Source organism: Nyctereutes procyonoides, unplaced genomic scaffold, assembly GCF_905146905.1.
Source record: "Nyctereutes procyonoides isolate TBG_1078 unplaced genomic scaffold, NYPRO_anot_genome, whole genome shotgun sequence".
In the NCBI taxonomy this organism is placed as follows: Eukaryota; Metazoa; Chordata; class Mammalia; order Carnivora; family Canidae; genus Nyctereutes; species Nyctereutes procyonoides.
In genome coordinates, this window is record NW_026575030.1 from 15,308,844 (window position 1) to 15,325,991 (window position 17,148).

At 44.2% G+C, this 17,148-nt stretch overlaps 1 protein-coding gene across 1 annotated transcript in view; it reads right to left on the reverse strand.

Moving 5' to 3' along the window:
- Window positions 1-6,305, reverse strand: part of LOC129503811 (cytochrome P450 27C1) — a 28,295-nt gene extending 21,990 nt beyond the window's left edge. Inside the window, exons 1-2 of the mRNA XM_055316234.1 lie at window positions 6,051-6,305; window positions 36-226 (exon numbers count right to left, since the gene is read on the reverse strand). Coding sequence (XP_055172209.1) covers window positions 36-226; window positions 6,051-6,305 — 446 coding nt within the window. The remainder of the gene's footprint in view (window positions 1-35; window positions 227-6,050) is intronic.
- Window positions 6,306-17,148: the final 10,843 nt, after the last annotated feature.

Consider the following 17,148-nt stretch of genomic DNA (forward strand, 5'->3'; position numbering starts at 1 on the left):
CTCCCACCCATGGCTCGCCCAGGCCACATACTCACGCTGAGATGAGCCCGGTGGATCTGCCTCGTAAGTGTCGGTACTCCTGCCAGGACTCCATGTTGGCTCTCTGGGGTGTGGCCCCCTCTGCCCGGAGCACCTGAGCCACCATGTCTCGGTCTGCAATAGATACTACAAACTGAGGACCAAAGTGAGACTTGAAGATTTTTCCATATTCCCGTGTGTGCTTCTGCTGCAATACCATGGAGACACCAAAAAAGGAAAAAATACACAGATATGATATACCTTTGACATAAACATTTGTTTTAGGGTAGCAGAAAATTGGGGCAGAGGAAAGCTCTACATTACACAGATCTCAACCAGAGTTGTAACATCACATACTCCTGAGAGAAATGTACTTTCACATCAATAATCATATTCACATAAGTTTTCTTATTTTTTTTTAATTTTATCTATTTATTCATAGAGACACAGAGAAAGAGAGAGGCAAAGACACAGGCAGAGGGAGAAGCGGGCTCCATTCAGGGAGCCCGGCGTGGGACTTGATCCCAGGTCTCCAGGATCACACCCTGGGCTGCAGGCGGTGCTAAACCCCTGAGCCACTGGGGCTGCCCAAGTTTTCTTATTCTTTAGAGCTATGTTTTCAACAATACTTAGCTATGTAGAGCAATAAGAGAGAAATGTCATTATGGATGGAGATGAACTGCAGAGCCTTTGATTCCCTGAGCTAAAAAGACTTCCAACCCCTGTCCCAGGCCCTTAGTGGCTCTACCACCCCGTTCTAAAGAGAGAGAGCCCTCTGCAGGCAATCTGTAATGAACATGTGGCCCCCAGCAAGAAAATGAAAGAAAAAGCATCCAGATTAGAAAGAGAGAAGTAATGCTACCTCTAATCATAGATCACATGATTTGACATACAGAAAATTCTAAGGAATCCACTAAAAGACTATCAGAACTAATAAACAAGTTCAGCAAGCCTGCAGGATCTAAGACCAATATACAAAAGTCAGTTGTATTTCCACACATTAGCAATGAATAATCCAAAACGAAAATTAAGAAAAGTATAATAGCATCAAAAATAATAAAATCCTTAGAAATATTTTTTTTAAAAAAGTGCAAAACTTAAATTTCAAAAGCCATAAGAGATCATTGAAAGAAATTAAAGAACACCTAAATAAATAGAAAGATATCCCATGTTCATGGATTGGAAGACTTAATATTATTAAGATGGGAATACTCCCTAAATTCACCCATAAATTCAATATAATCTCTATCAGAATTTCAGTTGACTTCTTTGTAGAGAATTTACAAGCTTGAAATTCATATGGAAATGCAATGGGCCAAGAACAGCAAAAACTACCCTGAAAAAAAAGAGCAAAGTTGAAGCATTCCATTTACTCTGTTTCAAAACTTGCTGCAAAAGCAACAGTAATCAAGGCAGCATAGTACTGGCATGAGGATAAACATCTAAACCACTGGAGGAGGGGAACCCTGGGTGGCTCAGCAGTTTAGCCCCTGCCTTTGGCCTCGGGCGCGATCCTGGAGTCACGGGATCAAGTCCCGCATCGGGCTCCCGGCATGGAGCTTGCTTTTCCCTCCTCCTGTGTCTCTGCCTCTCTCTCTCTCTCTCTCTCTCTCTCTCTCTCTCTCTCTCTCTATCATAATAAATAAATAAATAAATAAATAAATAAATAAATAAATAAACAAATAAATCTTAAAAAAAAAAAACAAAAAACACTGGAAGAGAATTGAGAATCCAGAAATAAACCCATATATCTCTGGTCAATTGATTTTCAACAGTGTGCCAGTGCCAAGACAGTTAAATAGGGAAAGAACAGTCTCTTCAACTAATGGTGCTGGGACACCTGGATATCTACAGGCAAAGAATGAGTTTATACCCTTCTCTCATACCAGATATAAAAATTACCTGAAAAGGGTTCAAGCCCTAAATATAAGAGCCAAAACCATAAAATTCTTAGAAGAAAAGATAGGGGTAAATCCTCATGAACCTTGGATTTGGTAATGATGTCTTAAGATACAATATCAAAACCACAAACAAGAAAAGAAAAAAATAGAAAATTGGACTTCATCAAAATTTAAAACTTTTGTTTCAAAGGATACTATGAAGAAAGTAAAAAATAATCCCCAGAATTAAGAAACTATTTGCAAAGCACATATCTGATAAGGGACTTGTATGGAAAATATATATATTGAAAAAAACTATTACCGATTCAATAAAACAATGAACCAATTAAAAATTGGGCAATTATTTGAATGGACATTTCTCTAAAGAAGATATACAAATGGATAATAAGCAGATGAAAATAAGCTCAACATCATTAGTCATCAGGGAAATGCAAGTCATAATCATAATGAGATGGCACTTTACACCCCACTAGAATGGTTATAGTCAAAAGGATAGGTAATAACAAGCCCTGACAAGGATGTGGAGAAATCACAACCTCTTACACCACTGGTTGAAATGTAGATAGTGCAGCCACTTCAGAAACAGTCTGGCAGTTCCTCAAAAGGTTAAATACAGAGTTACTATTTGATCCTGAAATCCCACTCCTAGAAATATATCCAAAGAAATGAAAATATATATCTCTACAAAAACAAACATATTGAATGTTCATAGCATCATTATTCACTATTAGCAAAAAGGTGGAAAACAATCTGCATGTCTGTCAACTGATAAATGGACAAGCAAATGTAGTATGTTCCTATGGTGGAATGTTATTTATACCTAAAAAAGATGAGGTGTGGGGCAGCCCAAGTGGCTCAGCGGTTTAGCGCTGCCTTCAGCCCAGGGCCTGATCCTGGGGTCCTGGGATCGAGTCCCATGTCAGGCTCCCTGCACAGAGTCTGCTTCTCCCTCTACCTGTATCTCTGTCTCTGTCTCTCTCTGTGTGTGTGTGTGTGTGTGTGTGTGTGTGTCTCATGAATAAATAAATAAAATCTTAAAAAAAAAGATGAGGTGCTATATATACCACAACAAAATTGAACCTTGAAAATGTGATTCTCAGTGAAAGAAGCCAGACACAAAAGACCACATATTTTGATTCCACTTATATGAAATGTTCAGAATAGGCCAGTCTATAAAGACAGAAAGTAAATTAGTGGTTGCTTATGGCTGGAGGGATGGAAAGTTGGGGAGTGATAGCTAAAAGAAACAATATGGGATTTCTTTTTAAGGTTATGAACATGTTCTAAGATTGACTGGGGTGACTACGATGGTAGTGAATTAGATCTCAATGGCACTGTTACCAAAAAACAAAGAGAAATCACAATAAATGTAAATGGGTTAAATAAGTGAACAAACAAATAAATAAGAGAGAGAGAGAGTACCTGGCTCACCATGGCAGAGCCAGGGCTGAGCATATGGGGAAAATGACTAAGTCTCTCTTTGGCATCTGCCAACATTTCTTTTATCTCCCTAGCTCTCAACCTTAGAAATAGAGGCCAGAGGGTTTGTCGTCTCTCCCTTCTTCCTTCTCCTCCTCAGGTATAAGGTGTTCACTTCCGTATCAACCTGAGTGGAGTCCTCCCACCCAGAGATGAAGACACTCAGACTCAACTGAAAGGTGTTCCTCTAGGTCTCCGAATGGGAGCCACTGAGGAGATGACTGTTAATAGCAACTCCCGGGAAAGGAGTCAGTCCTCCAGCAAATCCAGCTACTGAAAAAACACCATCAACACAAGGGAGCAATTGAGGAGGCATGAGAAAGAACTATCTGGATGACCCAGAGAGTATACAGCACTTTTCGCTAGTGGACCACAGTACAGGAATCAGTCCCAGCACTTAGAAACCTGCATAGACAGTAAGAGTACAGACACTGGAGCTTGAAGCTGAGCTCAGACTGTACCACCTGGGGAACTTTAAGAAGTTACGCCCTGCTGTACTTTGGTTTCCTCACCTGCAAAATGGACAAATACTAGAACTTGCCTCACATGTAGGGTTCAGAACTGTGCCTGGTACATGAAAAGAGTTCTAGAAATCCTCATTATCAGTCTTTGTTATTATTACAGCTGACAAAGCCATTCTGTAGCCCTAATCCCATTTGACCTCACAATAACTTGTGAGATGAATGAGGATCGTCAGACCAGGACACTGAGGTCCAGAGAGAATAAGTGATTAGCCACGACTCCCACAGGTGCTTGTGGAGGTTAGCATTGTAACAGGACCCTCTTGCTCTGTCACATCTGAAACAGCTTCTGGCGACACAGCCGAGGGATGCCTGCTCTGCCACTAAGTAGCCTCACTGAGGCTCACTCAGTAGGTCACTAAGTGATCTCAGGCAAGTCACCCAGCCAATACTCTGGGTCTTTCCCACCTGTACATGGAAGACTTGAACCCTACAGATGATGCGAGAGCAAACACTGTGTGACCACAAGTTGATTAAAGGAAAGTGGAGGTAATAGTAACAGAATAAACTCTCTCTACCAGTGGCTCAACAACCTGGAGAGCAGGACAGAGGGTTTTACTAGAACCTTATTTGATCTAAAGCAACCTGAGCATACCTGAAAAGTGGGTAACTCAAGGCTATTGGGCACTCCCTAGGGGTCCTCAGAGAAGTTGCAGGAGGATCTCCACTCCTGCAAATGAGTACTATTTGGAGAATAAAGGAAAAGGAAAGCCCAGAAGGAAAACAGAGCTGGGAATAGACGGGGCCTGTCTATTGTTTTTCTGGGAAAGCACAGGTGAGTCAGTTTCATGACTGTCCTCTGGCAGGTGTGCACCACCACTCACCACCCACCACGGAGAAAGGCAAGGTCTGAGCCTGGACAGGAGGGCTGCCTTTAGGGTGATGGCAGGAAGTAGGGCAGATGCAGGGAAAATGTGCCTCTGCACTGAGACACTCTCTGGCCCTGAAGAGGTGGCTCTCCAGGTGGCTCCTGCTAGGGATGCAGGTTTTAACAGAGGTCAGCTTTTCCAAGAAACCTATGCTGTGGAACCAACTGTGGGCTTCTGCTGTGAGGATAAAAAGAAGATGGAAGCAGAGGGGGATAAAAGTAAAAAAAAAAAAAAAAAAAAAAATCTGTACTGACTTGTTCATAGTAAATAACAATACATTTTTTGCCCCATTTAAAACCATCACCCTGATATCTTGTATTCAGATTCCACACGGAAAAGAGAGAAAATCATATTTGAGCCCTGGAAGCCTGTCCAGGAAGAAACTGTGTAGGGTTGGTGTGGGAGATGGAGAGAAGGGACTGGGATCTCAGTCCCATTAAACTCCCTCCGGAGTCCTACCTTCATTTTCTCCTAATGAAGTTTCTGCCTCTGCAGCCCAATGGGGCCTCTGCACCATGGGGTGTGTTTGCTGGTTGAGGGGAAAATGAAGGACTACGAGGGCAGGCCAGGTGGGTAGTTGCAAGAGGCTTCCTCGGAGAAGAAGAGTGAAGGGTAAGCTTCTGAACAAAGGCAAGTGTGCTTGGGGGGGCAGAGGTACCCTCGGAAGGGCTCAGGAGGCCCAGGTCCCAAGAAGACGTGGGGGGAGGCGACAAGAGCCCGCGACCCTTGAGGGCAGAGGGTCACCTTGCCGCAGGGGCGCACCCGCGATGCGGAGGGGGGCACAGTGCAGGGTGGAGGCGAGAAACTGTCGGCCCAGCGGGTCCCAGACTCTCCCGCAGGTCGCTGCAACGACTGGGCGCTTCCCAGGTCCCTGCCCGAGTCCCGCTTGCAGCCGGGGCCGCTCACACCCTCGGAGGCTGAGCAACCGGTGGCCCCCGAACCTCCGGAGTTCTGGGGGGAGGGGGGCCCACGGGACCGGGACCCGGAGCCACAGCGCCTCGGCCGCGTAGACACGGCGTCCGGGGAGCCCAGGGCGCGCCCCCGCGGGTCGAGGAGCTGCTCTCGGGCTCCCGGGGGCCGCCTGCGGGGTCCACGGTCCCAGCCCGGCGGGGCCTCCCCCCGGGACCGCTCCCCGCCGGCGCCCCCACCTCGGCATCCTCCGCCGGGCGTCCCCCGCCCCCGGCCCAGGTCCCTCCGCTGCGCTGCGCTGCGCCTCCCCCCGGGCGCCCCCCGGCCGACCCCGCCGCGCCCGCGCCGCTTACCTGGATCTCGTGGACGCGGCCGAAGCCGTCCTTCCAGAAGAACTCCACCAGGTTGGCGAGGCTCCGCGGCCCCGGCATGGCGGCGAGGCTGCGGGGCCCCTGGGCCCGGCCCGCTCCTTTGTCCTCGGCCCGCGCCCCCGCCGGCGGCCGTGCGCCCTGGGGTCGCGGCTGCTGCTGGGCCGCGGGGGCCGGGAGCCGACCGCGCCGGGGCGCCGAGCTCGCGCGGGTGCTCAGGATTCGCGCCAACAGAGCCATTGCCGCCGCTCGGCCGGGCTGGTGGGCTGCAGCGACTTCTCCGTTTGGGGAGCTGCTGCCCTTTGGGGGTGCTCTTTGCTCTGCCTTAACGTGCACGAGCAGCGCCTCTTGGAGCTCATACCGCCTGGGCATCAGTTTACACCGACCATGACTCAAGACGCCCTCCCCTAAGGCCGGGGGAGAAAGGGGGGTGGGTGGTCTGCGATCAGGCTGCAGGACAGCGAGGCGCTCAGCCTTCCTGCACATCGCATTAATTCACCGCTTACGCGTCCTTCGAAACCGCAGAATTTTCAAGTTCTACCCCACTTCCGACCACAGCCAAGAAAAAAGTCTATTGGAATTTTTAAAAAGCATTTTCTTCCTTAAAAATCACTATGGAGAACAGACCCCCCCCAAAAAAAAACTATCACTCTTTTTTTTTTTTTGATATATATTTTAAAAACAGTTCTCCGTGATTTCAAGCCCCACAGGTATGACTCAACATCCAAAAGTTTCGGAGGATTCGTGCACGTAGTTCCTGATACTGTAAAAGGGCCACAGGATTATTTTACCACGTTTCCATAAGGATAATGGTGCAGTTTCCGTTCGGCTTGTATGGGTCTCCCGGATTTTACCCCGGCACGCCACAGCCGTAGGGAGGAAGTGGGCTGCCTGGACGCTGGCTTGACCATTTGGCAAGTCTCCGACCCCTCTCCGGGATGGGTCCTGTCCCGCAAGGCTGAGAGCAAAGGCCACACCTCCGCGGGAAGGTGAGAGGAGACAGGAGTTTGGCAGCCTGAGTTCAGATCTCTGTGCCTTGCGGTGGCGGGAAGGAAGTGGGCCACTGAGGGGGGGGCATGGCCCTGGGACAGGCTAGAAGTGTGTCATCTGGTGTCAGGAAGGGAGCCCAGATTCTGAATGAGCAGTCCAACAATGTACTCCGAAAACTGGGAACATTACTCAAAGATTTCATAAAATTTGTACTTGTGCAGCTGAAGGGGGTAAAAAAAAACAAAAACCCAACTACAGACACCAAATATTATTACTAAGCAAAAAAATATATGTTTTCTTTCTTTCTTTGTATTTATTTATTTATTTATTTATTTATTTATTTATTTATGAAAGAGAGCATGCACACATAAAGCAGGGTGAGGGTCAGAGGAAGAGAGAGACTTCCTGCTGAGCAGGGAGCCCCATGTGGGACTCCACCCCAGGACTCTGGGATCATGACCTGAGCCAAAGGCAGATGCTTAATCCACTGAGCCGCCCAGGCATCCCAAAACATATCTGTTTTTTGATCAGCAATTTATGCTTTTACAGCTCGGCTAAATCTCTACTGGGTTTATAATAATTGTAAGTACACAACTAAAGCAAAGATGGCCACAGTTATTCAATTTCTAGAACTTACTAATAAGTACTCAGCAGGTGTTATTTATAAAGCACTGTAGCTGCAAGGGATTCAAAGAGCAAGGCACTGAAGCTGCCTTTGAGGGCTCATAAGCTAGAAGAGATGAATACAACAGGTACACAAATCCGAGCTGGATTACCATCAGTGTCCTAAAGCTAGTACAGAATATCATTGGAATCTGTGGGAAGAAGCCATCACAGCTAGTTGAAAGGCTGGTGCAGAAGAAAGACCTCCCAAGAGAAGCAGCATTTTCATCAGGGTTTGAAGACCCGGCTCAATTTCAGTAGGCAAAAGTGGGAAAGCAGTTGTGCTAGGAAAGTCTGAAGAATTAAGCAATGACTTTGTTCCTAGACACTTTTTAAAGTATTTCTGAGGGTTACTGGTCCTCTGGAACAAATAATTTATTAATGGACCATACATATAAAAGGAAATTCAGTCCATTCTAGACAAAAAAACTGTTAAATATAGATTTATATAAAAAGCTTTTTAAAGCATGGCTACTTCTTTCTTAGGGCTAAGAAATAGCCTGTGGTGGAAGACAGGAAGGTAGAGGAGAGTAAAAAAATATATAGAGAAAGACAAAGAGAAAGAAAGATTTATTTTTTTTAAACATTTCCTTTTTTTAAATTTTTTTTAATTTTTATTTATTTTATGATAGTCACAGAGAGAGAGAGGGAGAGAGAGAGAGAGAGAGAGAGAAAGAGGCAGAGACATAGGCAGAGGGAGAAGCAGGCTCCATACACCGGGAGCCCGACGTGGGATTCGATCCCGGGTCTCCAGGATCGCGCCCTGGGCCAAAGGCAGGCGCCAAACCGCTGCGCCACCTAGGGATCCCAAAAGATTTAAATCACACACAAAAACAGGTTTTCAGGAAGCACTGTGCTCTCTTAGGTCTTAGGATATCATCTATGGCAACTTCTAAAGCTCAGTCCATAGCTGAGGATACAGATAAAGTTATCAGTTCTTCATATTTGCCTCAAGCTCTAATGAAACTAAGCCGAAGGCTATTTTAGAGTCTCACTACGGTAGGTATAAATTTTTAATCTGAAATTCTACAATACAACTGTATATCATTTTCTTGTTTTCTTATTACTGTTTTGTAGCTAATTATTATTATTAGTGGAAAATGTATATGAACCCAGAAATGGAATAAATCATGCTGATTGGGAGAATTTCTTTCCCTCTAACCTAAATAAAATAAATATAAATTATAAAGTAACTGTTACTTTGGTCTTTGTCCAGTTTTCTTTTTCTCATGAATATTGCTTTTGTAATAAAAAATAGTTCATTTAAAAAATGGTTCATATAGTTTTGGGGAAGTTTAATGGGAGAATTTATCTTCTCCACCTTTTATTGGGTGGAATAAGAATCTGAAACACAAGTAAAACATGCCTGAAAAAAATTTTCTTTTCAAATAGGAAAATACTGTCCATGTGTTTATTCCTTTCTCCCCAGTGAGCAAGAGAAACAAAAATGAGACCCTGATTTCAAGTAGACAGGACAGCACTATCTGTCCCCATCTGACCTGAAACCAGGAGATTGTGCACAGCTGTTTTCCTTCAACAAAACCAGTTTATTGGCAGTACGAAGGGAAACAATGAGGTGCCCTTACCCAAGAGAAAGAAAAGGGATATAAAGCTGCCCTCTAGAAGTTGGATGAATAAGCTCTACACACGTTAACTAGCCATCTGTGGAAGTAAAATCAAGATAGTCATTAAAGTCTCCCTGACCACAAATTAAGGTGACCTCCGATGACTCTAGGATGCAAAACTGGAATGTGGGAGCTGGTAGGTAAGCAAAGCTTAATGGAGTATATTCTTGGAATAGAACAGGGATGATCAAACAATCTCAGAAAAAAGAACCAGTATAGAAGACATTCTAGGAAACAAAGCTTTCCATTCCAAAACCCAAACTTGCTGGTCATGGTGGGGCCGGAATAATTTGCCTAGCTTCCCATAGTTTGGGGGACACATCTCTCCTGGCTTCCTGTTGCCCCTGATCAGTTTCATTTTCCATCGGAAGAACTGCTGATGCTTCAAAAGAGAAAGTAATGGTATCATCTTGCTACTTCTCCATACCTGTCAATACAAAGACAAAACAGAAAATCAAATGAAGATATTCCAGAAGATGGAACTAGGAGATCTCAAATTTTCTTTCTGTGAGCAAGCTGGTGCTCTTTAAGCCACTGTGGACATGTAGCCCCAACAATCCCCGTTAGGCGAGGCAACAAGAAAAACTTCCCCCTTCCTCAGAGGCATGTGGGAGTTCTCCAGTAGGGTTCATTAGCCAGCAATACTTCGAAAGCAATTGTCTAGCTGCCAAAATCACTTTAACTTCCCATAATAAAAAAAAAATGTCGATCCCACCTAGCTTTATGAATATTAGTTTGCATGTTAATAAACATGTATGGAGCACCAGGCCTTATCCTAGACACTTCTGCACCCTTTCATCCATTTACTTCCCACAGCTACCCCATGACATAGATACACTGTCCTCATTTTCTGTGAGGAAACAGGCCTCAGAGACCTGCTCCAAAGAGCTGAGTCTGAATATAAATCTGCTTCTACATATGCTTTACCTACACCTATCTGCTTTAATGCAATGAAGAGGATTCAGACCAGGCCAATTCTCCGGGCACCTGCAGGAGACATGATTCATAGCACTCACCATGTCTTAGACACTCATGATTCACAAAAAATGACTATAGTGAATTCTGAAAGGAAGGCTGTGTGAGGCAGCAGACCCGACCCCTCCATGGTCTCCAGAAGGCTGGTAGGAGATGAGAATTGTTTGCTCACTCTCCTTTTCTTGAGCAGCCACCTCCTCCTCATTTCACAGATGCGCTGCTTAGTCCAAGTGGTTTGGATGGGGCTGGATACCTGGGCTCCTCACTCCAGGGTGGTCAGAGTTCTCAAGGGATTTTGCTAGAGCATCAATACAGGCACTCTCTCATTTGGAGGCTGCAATCTGGAAGCGCTTGTGAGCCATCTGTCCCATCACACACAGAGAGGACCTGACCAAGAGCTTTGCAAACAACAGAGAAAGAGCCTTGATACCCTCCTTTGAGATACTGGACACAACTGTAGAAGAGATCTACCACTCTCTCTCTGATTTCTCAGTTAGGTAAGTCAGCACATTCTTTTGTTTGCCTTTATGAAGTAGCTTTTACTTGATGAATTAATCACAGCTCAACGTGAGGCCTTCGATCCTCCAGATTCAGAGAGTCCATTCTGTTAGAGCCTCATTAATGAGAATTCCTGCCCCAAGCAATGAGGACTTTCAATTAAATGATTAATTCACAATAAGAGAGAGAACTCTCAAAGTATCAAACATTTCCACTGACCTTACCAGCCTATTTTGTCCCTGTGGACACTGGAAACTAAATTATCTGAACTTCACCTGGTGAGCACAGCCCAGTTCTCCTGTCTGTCATCGATCCCTTTAACCCTTGACTGGGCATGTTTATGTAATGCTTCCCCAGCCTAAGTCTAAGACTATAAATGCCCTAAGGGCTTGGGAATGTGTCCAACTCATGGCTGGATTCCCTCATGCCTAACACAGAGTTGGCACACAGGGACACTTACAAATGTCAAAACAAGGGCAGCCCGGATGGCTCAACGGTTTAGTGCCGCCTTCAGCCCAGGGCGTCGAGGACTCCGGGATGGAGTCCCATGTCAGGCTCCCTGCATGGAGCCTGCTTCTCCCTCTCTCTGCCTGTGTCTCTGCCTCTCTCTCTCTCTCTCTCTCTTTCTCTCTGTCTCATAAATAAACAGAATCTTAAAAAAAAAGTCAAAACAAATTTCTGTTTCAGTTAGTAAAATGAAGTCCCTACTCCTAAGAGATGTAAACCACAAAGCACCTATTTGCTAAGTGGAAGCTTTCCCTGCAACAGCATAACATGATTTTGACAAATGACCTTCCAGTAGCTAAATGAATTACTGAGCCCACTGTCCACTGAGGGAGATTTGGTGTAGACCAGTTGGCTTAGGCACTTCAGTCTACAGTCCCCTGGGACACTGTGTCATTGCCCCAGTCCCCAGGAGCTCTGTGGACTGGTTGCCTCCACTTCACCTGCCATGGATGCTGACACCCCACACCAGCCATGGCGCACAGGATGCAGGGACTTCATTTGAATTCCCTTGTAACAAATGAAGTACATGGGTTAAGTAGCTTGCAAATTCATATGATTATGGCTTCTAAATTGCCTAAAATAGTTCTTTCAAGGCTTGTTTTTCATTTCATTTTGAGAGCAACAACTTTCCATTTAACTTAAAAAGGGTCTGTGATGGAGTTTCACTTTAGGAATTTTTTTTTAAATGAGCTCTATACCCAACATGAAACTTGAACTCAGAATCCTGAATCAAGAGTCACATGCTCTGCCAATTGAGCTAGCCAGGCATCCCTCTCTTTAGGATTCCTGTCTTGGATATCTCCCTTAAGCCCTAATACTTATGTTCCCTATTTGAAATTACAATAACAATGCTAACTGGATTCAGCATTTGCCTTGGACAGGTGTTCATGTTATGTAGCTCTGAAAAAATAAACGGTGGCATTCACTTGTCTGTTTTAAAATTTAGCCCAGGGATGCCTGGTGGCTCAGTGGCCTCTGCTTTCAGCTCAGGTCGTGATCCTGGGGTCTTGGGATCAAGTTCCGCATCAGGATCCCTACAGGGAGCCTGCTTCTCCCTCTGCCTATGTCTCTGCCTGTGTGTGTCTCTCATGAATAAATAAAATCTTTAAAAATAAACAAATAAAAATAAAGTTTAGCCCAAATATTTTTCTTTTTGAAAGTAATTGAATTAATAAATGAAGACACAAAATAATAACAATACTAATATCTGAACACATTATTTTCATTTGATCCTCTCCAACTCTCCGTCTAGACACAGATCAGCAACTGGTCATCAAAGTCAAGTGGTACACCCAGAGACGTACTGCCAGCCAGTGGTCAGGAGAATTCTGGTTTTCCCAACTTGGAGCTAACTCTCTCTCCATCTACCTGCCTGGCCTCTTCCCACACGTGCTCTGTTGGCAGTCATCATTAGGTCTGGAAACATACTGATGTATTACATCAACCCCAGAATTTTATGAGGCTTCAGTTAGCTTGTGGTGATCCACAGTTGTTGAATTCCTACGGAAACCAGCAGGTTAGGAGCTGTGGGGGGTGCCAAGACAAGCTGACCAAAATGAGTCTCTGCCTGGGTGCCAACTCCTGTGTCCTTCATCCACTGAGGTACAATTTCACGTGGACTCTTCTCAATATACAGTCCGATAACCACAGAGTTGTGTAACTGCCACCAGTCTCATTGTCTCAAAGAAATGCCCTCATGTTCCTCTATAGTCAACTGCTAGGTTGTAGTTAGCTCCTACAGTTCTGCCTTTTCCAAAACGTCATATAAATGGAAACTCACAGAACACAGCTTGCTGGGTCAGGCTTCTTTCACTTTGCATGATGCATTTAGGATTCTCCCATGTTGTTCCATTACCAGTCGTTTGTTCCTTTTCATTGCTAAGTAGTATTCCATCATAGGTCATTAATCATTCTGATCAGTTAAAGACACATGGGCTGTGGCTAGATTGGGGGATTATGAGTCAACTCATTCTAAACATTTATGAATTGGGTTTTGTGTGAATAAATACATAGGAATGAGAATGTGGCGTTCATAATCCATTTTCATGCCCCCAAAGGTCTTCTGCCCTTTTTAGGACTGACTGATGCTTTCATCTCTTCTTAGTCAAATAATTAGTCAGCAGAGAGCCCACAATAGGTTACATGGTTTTCCAGCAAAGGGAGGCACACCTGGAAGATCCCAGGACAGGGTGTGCTCCTTCTACCAGAGCTTTTCCTCATTCTGAGCCATCCCACATCGTTCCTCATCCAACAAGAGATGTCTGGCCTCCTCCACCTATGCAATCACTCCCCCATTTACAAGGATCGGCTAAAGTTCCATTCCTCAGTGAGTCTCCATTGGCTACCTCACAGCTCAGAACCTTCCCTCTTTCCATTCCACTCTGCATCTGTCTTCTACCAGAGCATCCTGCCTGTGATGCCTTTAGCTTGGCCTCTGACTTCTTTTGGAAAGAGCCTCTGAAATCCCTGTGGGATTTACAAGTATGGTAATATGATATCCATTCTACGGATGTGGAAATTGAGGTGCGGGAAACTATGTGACTGAAAATAAGGTAACATTTCTGGTCACCCACCAGCATACATCTGAAGGTCTCCATCGACATTTCATTGTCTCCTCCTCTTCAAATGAGAAAACTGAGAAGAGAAACTACTTGGCCATGTTACACAGCTGGGAATGAGAAACTGGCTTTACCTGTGTGGAGGGCGAGGCTGGGCTCAGACTGCATGCAGCAAGTCTTAGAGTGGAGGGGCCTGGCTCTGTGTACCCAGGCGGCACAGCTAGTCAGCTTCCAGGCTAAATTCTGACCTGTGCTCTCCTGCTTTCCAGGGCAGAGAAAGAACAAAGACTGACTGATGTTCTGGGCATGAGCAGAGGGTGCCCAGTGGTGACTGCTAAGTGTAGGAAACAGCCTTCTGCCACCCTTGGCCTTCCCTTTCACACATGCTCAGGGACAGAGCCTCCAGAGGAGCAAAAGGTAACCTGGAAACCTCAGTGTGTTAGTGGGAGATGGGGGCTCCTGAGACAGGCATGACTGCTGGAAACAGGAAGAGAAGCAGACCTCCTGGTTGACTCTCAACTTAGTGATGCCTAGGGTCTGTCACTGCATTATTGCTGTTTTGCTTCTAATCATTTTTAAAGACCCATGGTTTGCCCTAGACTGAGAATCAGTATTTCCGCAAAAAATCACCCTAACTTCATGGAGGCCTGAGGCCCTTGTCAGGCCAATGAGAAGAGTGCACAGGTTTTTGCTGTCCATGAACATCTTCTCAGCCTGTAAAGAAGGCCCTGAACTATGTAGGAGCCCAGGCACTGAAATACACCCTGACAAAAGTAGGCCACTAACAAGACATTTGGTGAAAGACAGACCTACTCAGAATCAAACTGTCCTCCTCTCAACAGTGGAAGCAACAGTGTTAATAATAATTCACTGAGCATTTGCTATGGGCCAGGCATTCATTACACAGACCTCCTCACGCAGCTTCTCAATTCTCATAAAAATCTCCACTTTATACAACAAAAACAGACGTTCACAGAGGTTTAACAAGACCACGTTCACCCAGCAGTAAGCAGTGCAATCAAGATTCACTGCAGGCCTTGAGCTCCAAGCCCACAAATTTAGCCAAGCACTATACGCTTTCAGTTGGGCTTCCACACCACAGTATCAGAGGGCAAGGCAGGAGCAGTAAGTGGTCTCTGAAAAATACCCTAGCGTGTGTGAAGCAATACTGTATGGAAAAAACACTACCTTAGATGTCTTCTAATGTTGTAGATCTTTGACAATCTGAGTTTTGGCCAAGCCTGTACCTTGCTACTTGTCCTTGAGGAATGCACCCAAGCCTCTTACCTCTGTGTCAGATAGGTGAGACAAAGGATGGTCTGAAGAAATAAATTCTAAATTGAGATCTTAATATATCTCAGAAAATCTTCTTTAAGATGAGAAATTTGTCAGGGAGCAGTAGAGTTTATTATTATTAGTGAAGATCCGCTATGGAAATTTTTCAAGGGAAAACAAAAATTCCAGATAAGAAATTAGAGGAAGAAAAAAGCAAAAAGTAAAAGATTGTTTGTACCCAACACATTACTTTCCTAGCAAGTGCTTCTACCCTGGGACTCTCCAACCTCAGAAGAAGAGACAGAGGCAGTGGACAGGGCCTGCCTCAAATGGCTCTGATGCTGCCAGTGTTCAGCAACTGCCACTGACAAAAATGTAGAGATAGGCCACACACAAACTTTCCTCTGTCTCAGGCTAGGAGGGCCTGGTGGGACATAGGCAAGGTATGTGAATGGATGATTCCCAAAGTCACCGTAGGGACCATAGGGTGGAGAAAATCCACTCTTAGCCACTGAGCTCTCACTTCCTCCCTTCTCTTCCCGGATTCTTTTGCTGGCCACGCCCAGGCAGAGAGGGAAAGTACCAAGAGCCTTTAGAGACCACTGACCAGGTTCAAATCCTGGGTTTTCCAGCAGCTTAATTAACCTCTCTGAGACCCAGTGTTTTTATCTGAAAAATGGAGGTGATAATAATTAGGCATCTGACAAAAAACATTCATAAGAAAATCCATAATCTCATATTCAGTGAAGAAAGACTAAAGCTTTCTCCCTAATATCAAACACAAGGATATCTGCTCTTGCTATTTCTATTCAACATTGTACTAGACATCCTGGCCAGGACAATTAGATAAGAAAAAGAAAAAAAAAGTAACCCATATTGTAAAGGAAGAAGTAAAGCTATACGTTTGCAAATTGTAAGGAATACACACACACACATATACACACTCCAAATATTTAAGCTAATAAATGAATTCAGCAAAGTTGCAGGACACAAGGTCAATGTACAAAATTGGTTGTATTTCTACACACTAGCAGTGAACAACCCAAAAATAAAACGAAGAAAACAATTCCACCTAAAATAACATCAAAAAGATTAAAATACTTAAGATTAAATTTAACAAAAGTAGTACAAGATGTGGACACTAGAAACTATAAATATTACTGAAATAAATTGCATTTTATTTGTGCTATACTGATGATTACAGCTTTTCTATTTTATTTTACTTGTATTCTATTTTTTTATTTAAATTCAATTTGCCAACATATAGTATAACACTCAGTGCTCATCTCATCAAGTGCCCTCCTTAGTGCCTGTCATCCTGATGTAAATTTTAAAAGAAATCAATGAAATGTCATCCATATACACGAGCTGAGAGACTTCACTTAATATCATTAAGATGGCAGTACTCCCCCAAATGATCTACTAATTCAGTGTAATCCCTATCAAAATTGTAGCTACCTTTTTTGCAGAAATTGACAACCAGATCCTAAAATTTGTATAGAAATGCAGAGGCTCAGACTAACCAGAAAAACTTAAAAAAGAACAACAAAGTTGGAGGATTCATACTTCCTTATTTCAAAACTTACTATGTAGTCAAGATTACTACATAACCAAGGTGATGCAGTACTGGCATAATGATAGACACTTCATCAATGAGGTAGAATTGAGTCCAGAAATAAACCCATTTATCTATGGGCAATTTATTTTCAACAAGTTTGCCAATATAATTAAATGGAGAAAAAATCTTTTCCACAGATGATGCTGGGACAACTGGATAATCACATGCAAAAGAATAGTTTGACTCCTGTCTCATGCCATCTGCAAAGAGTAACTCAAATATAGGCCAAAGATCTAAATGTAACAGAGCCAAAACTATAAAACCCTTAGAAGAAAACATAGGCGTAAATGTTTATGAACTTGGATTGGGCAATGGTTCCTTAGATAAGACACCTAAAGCACAAACAACAAAAGAAAATTAAGGGGCAACTGGCT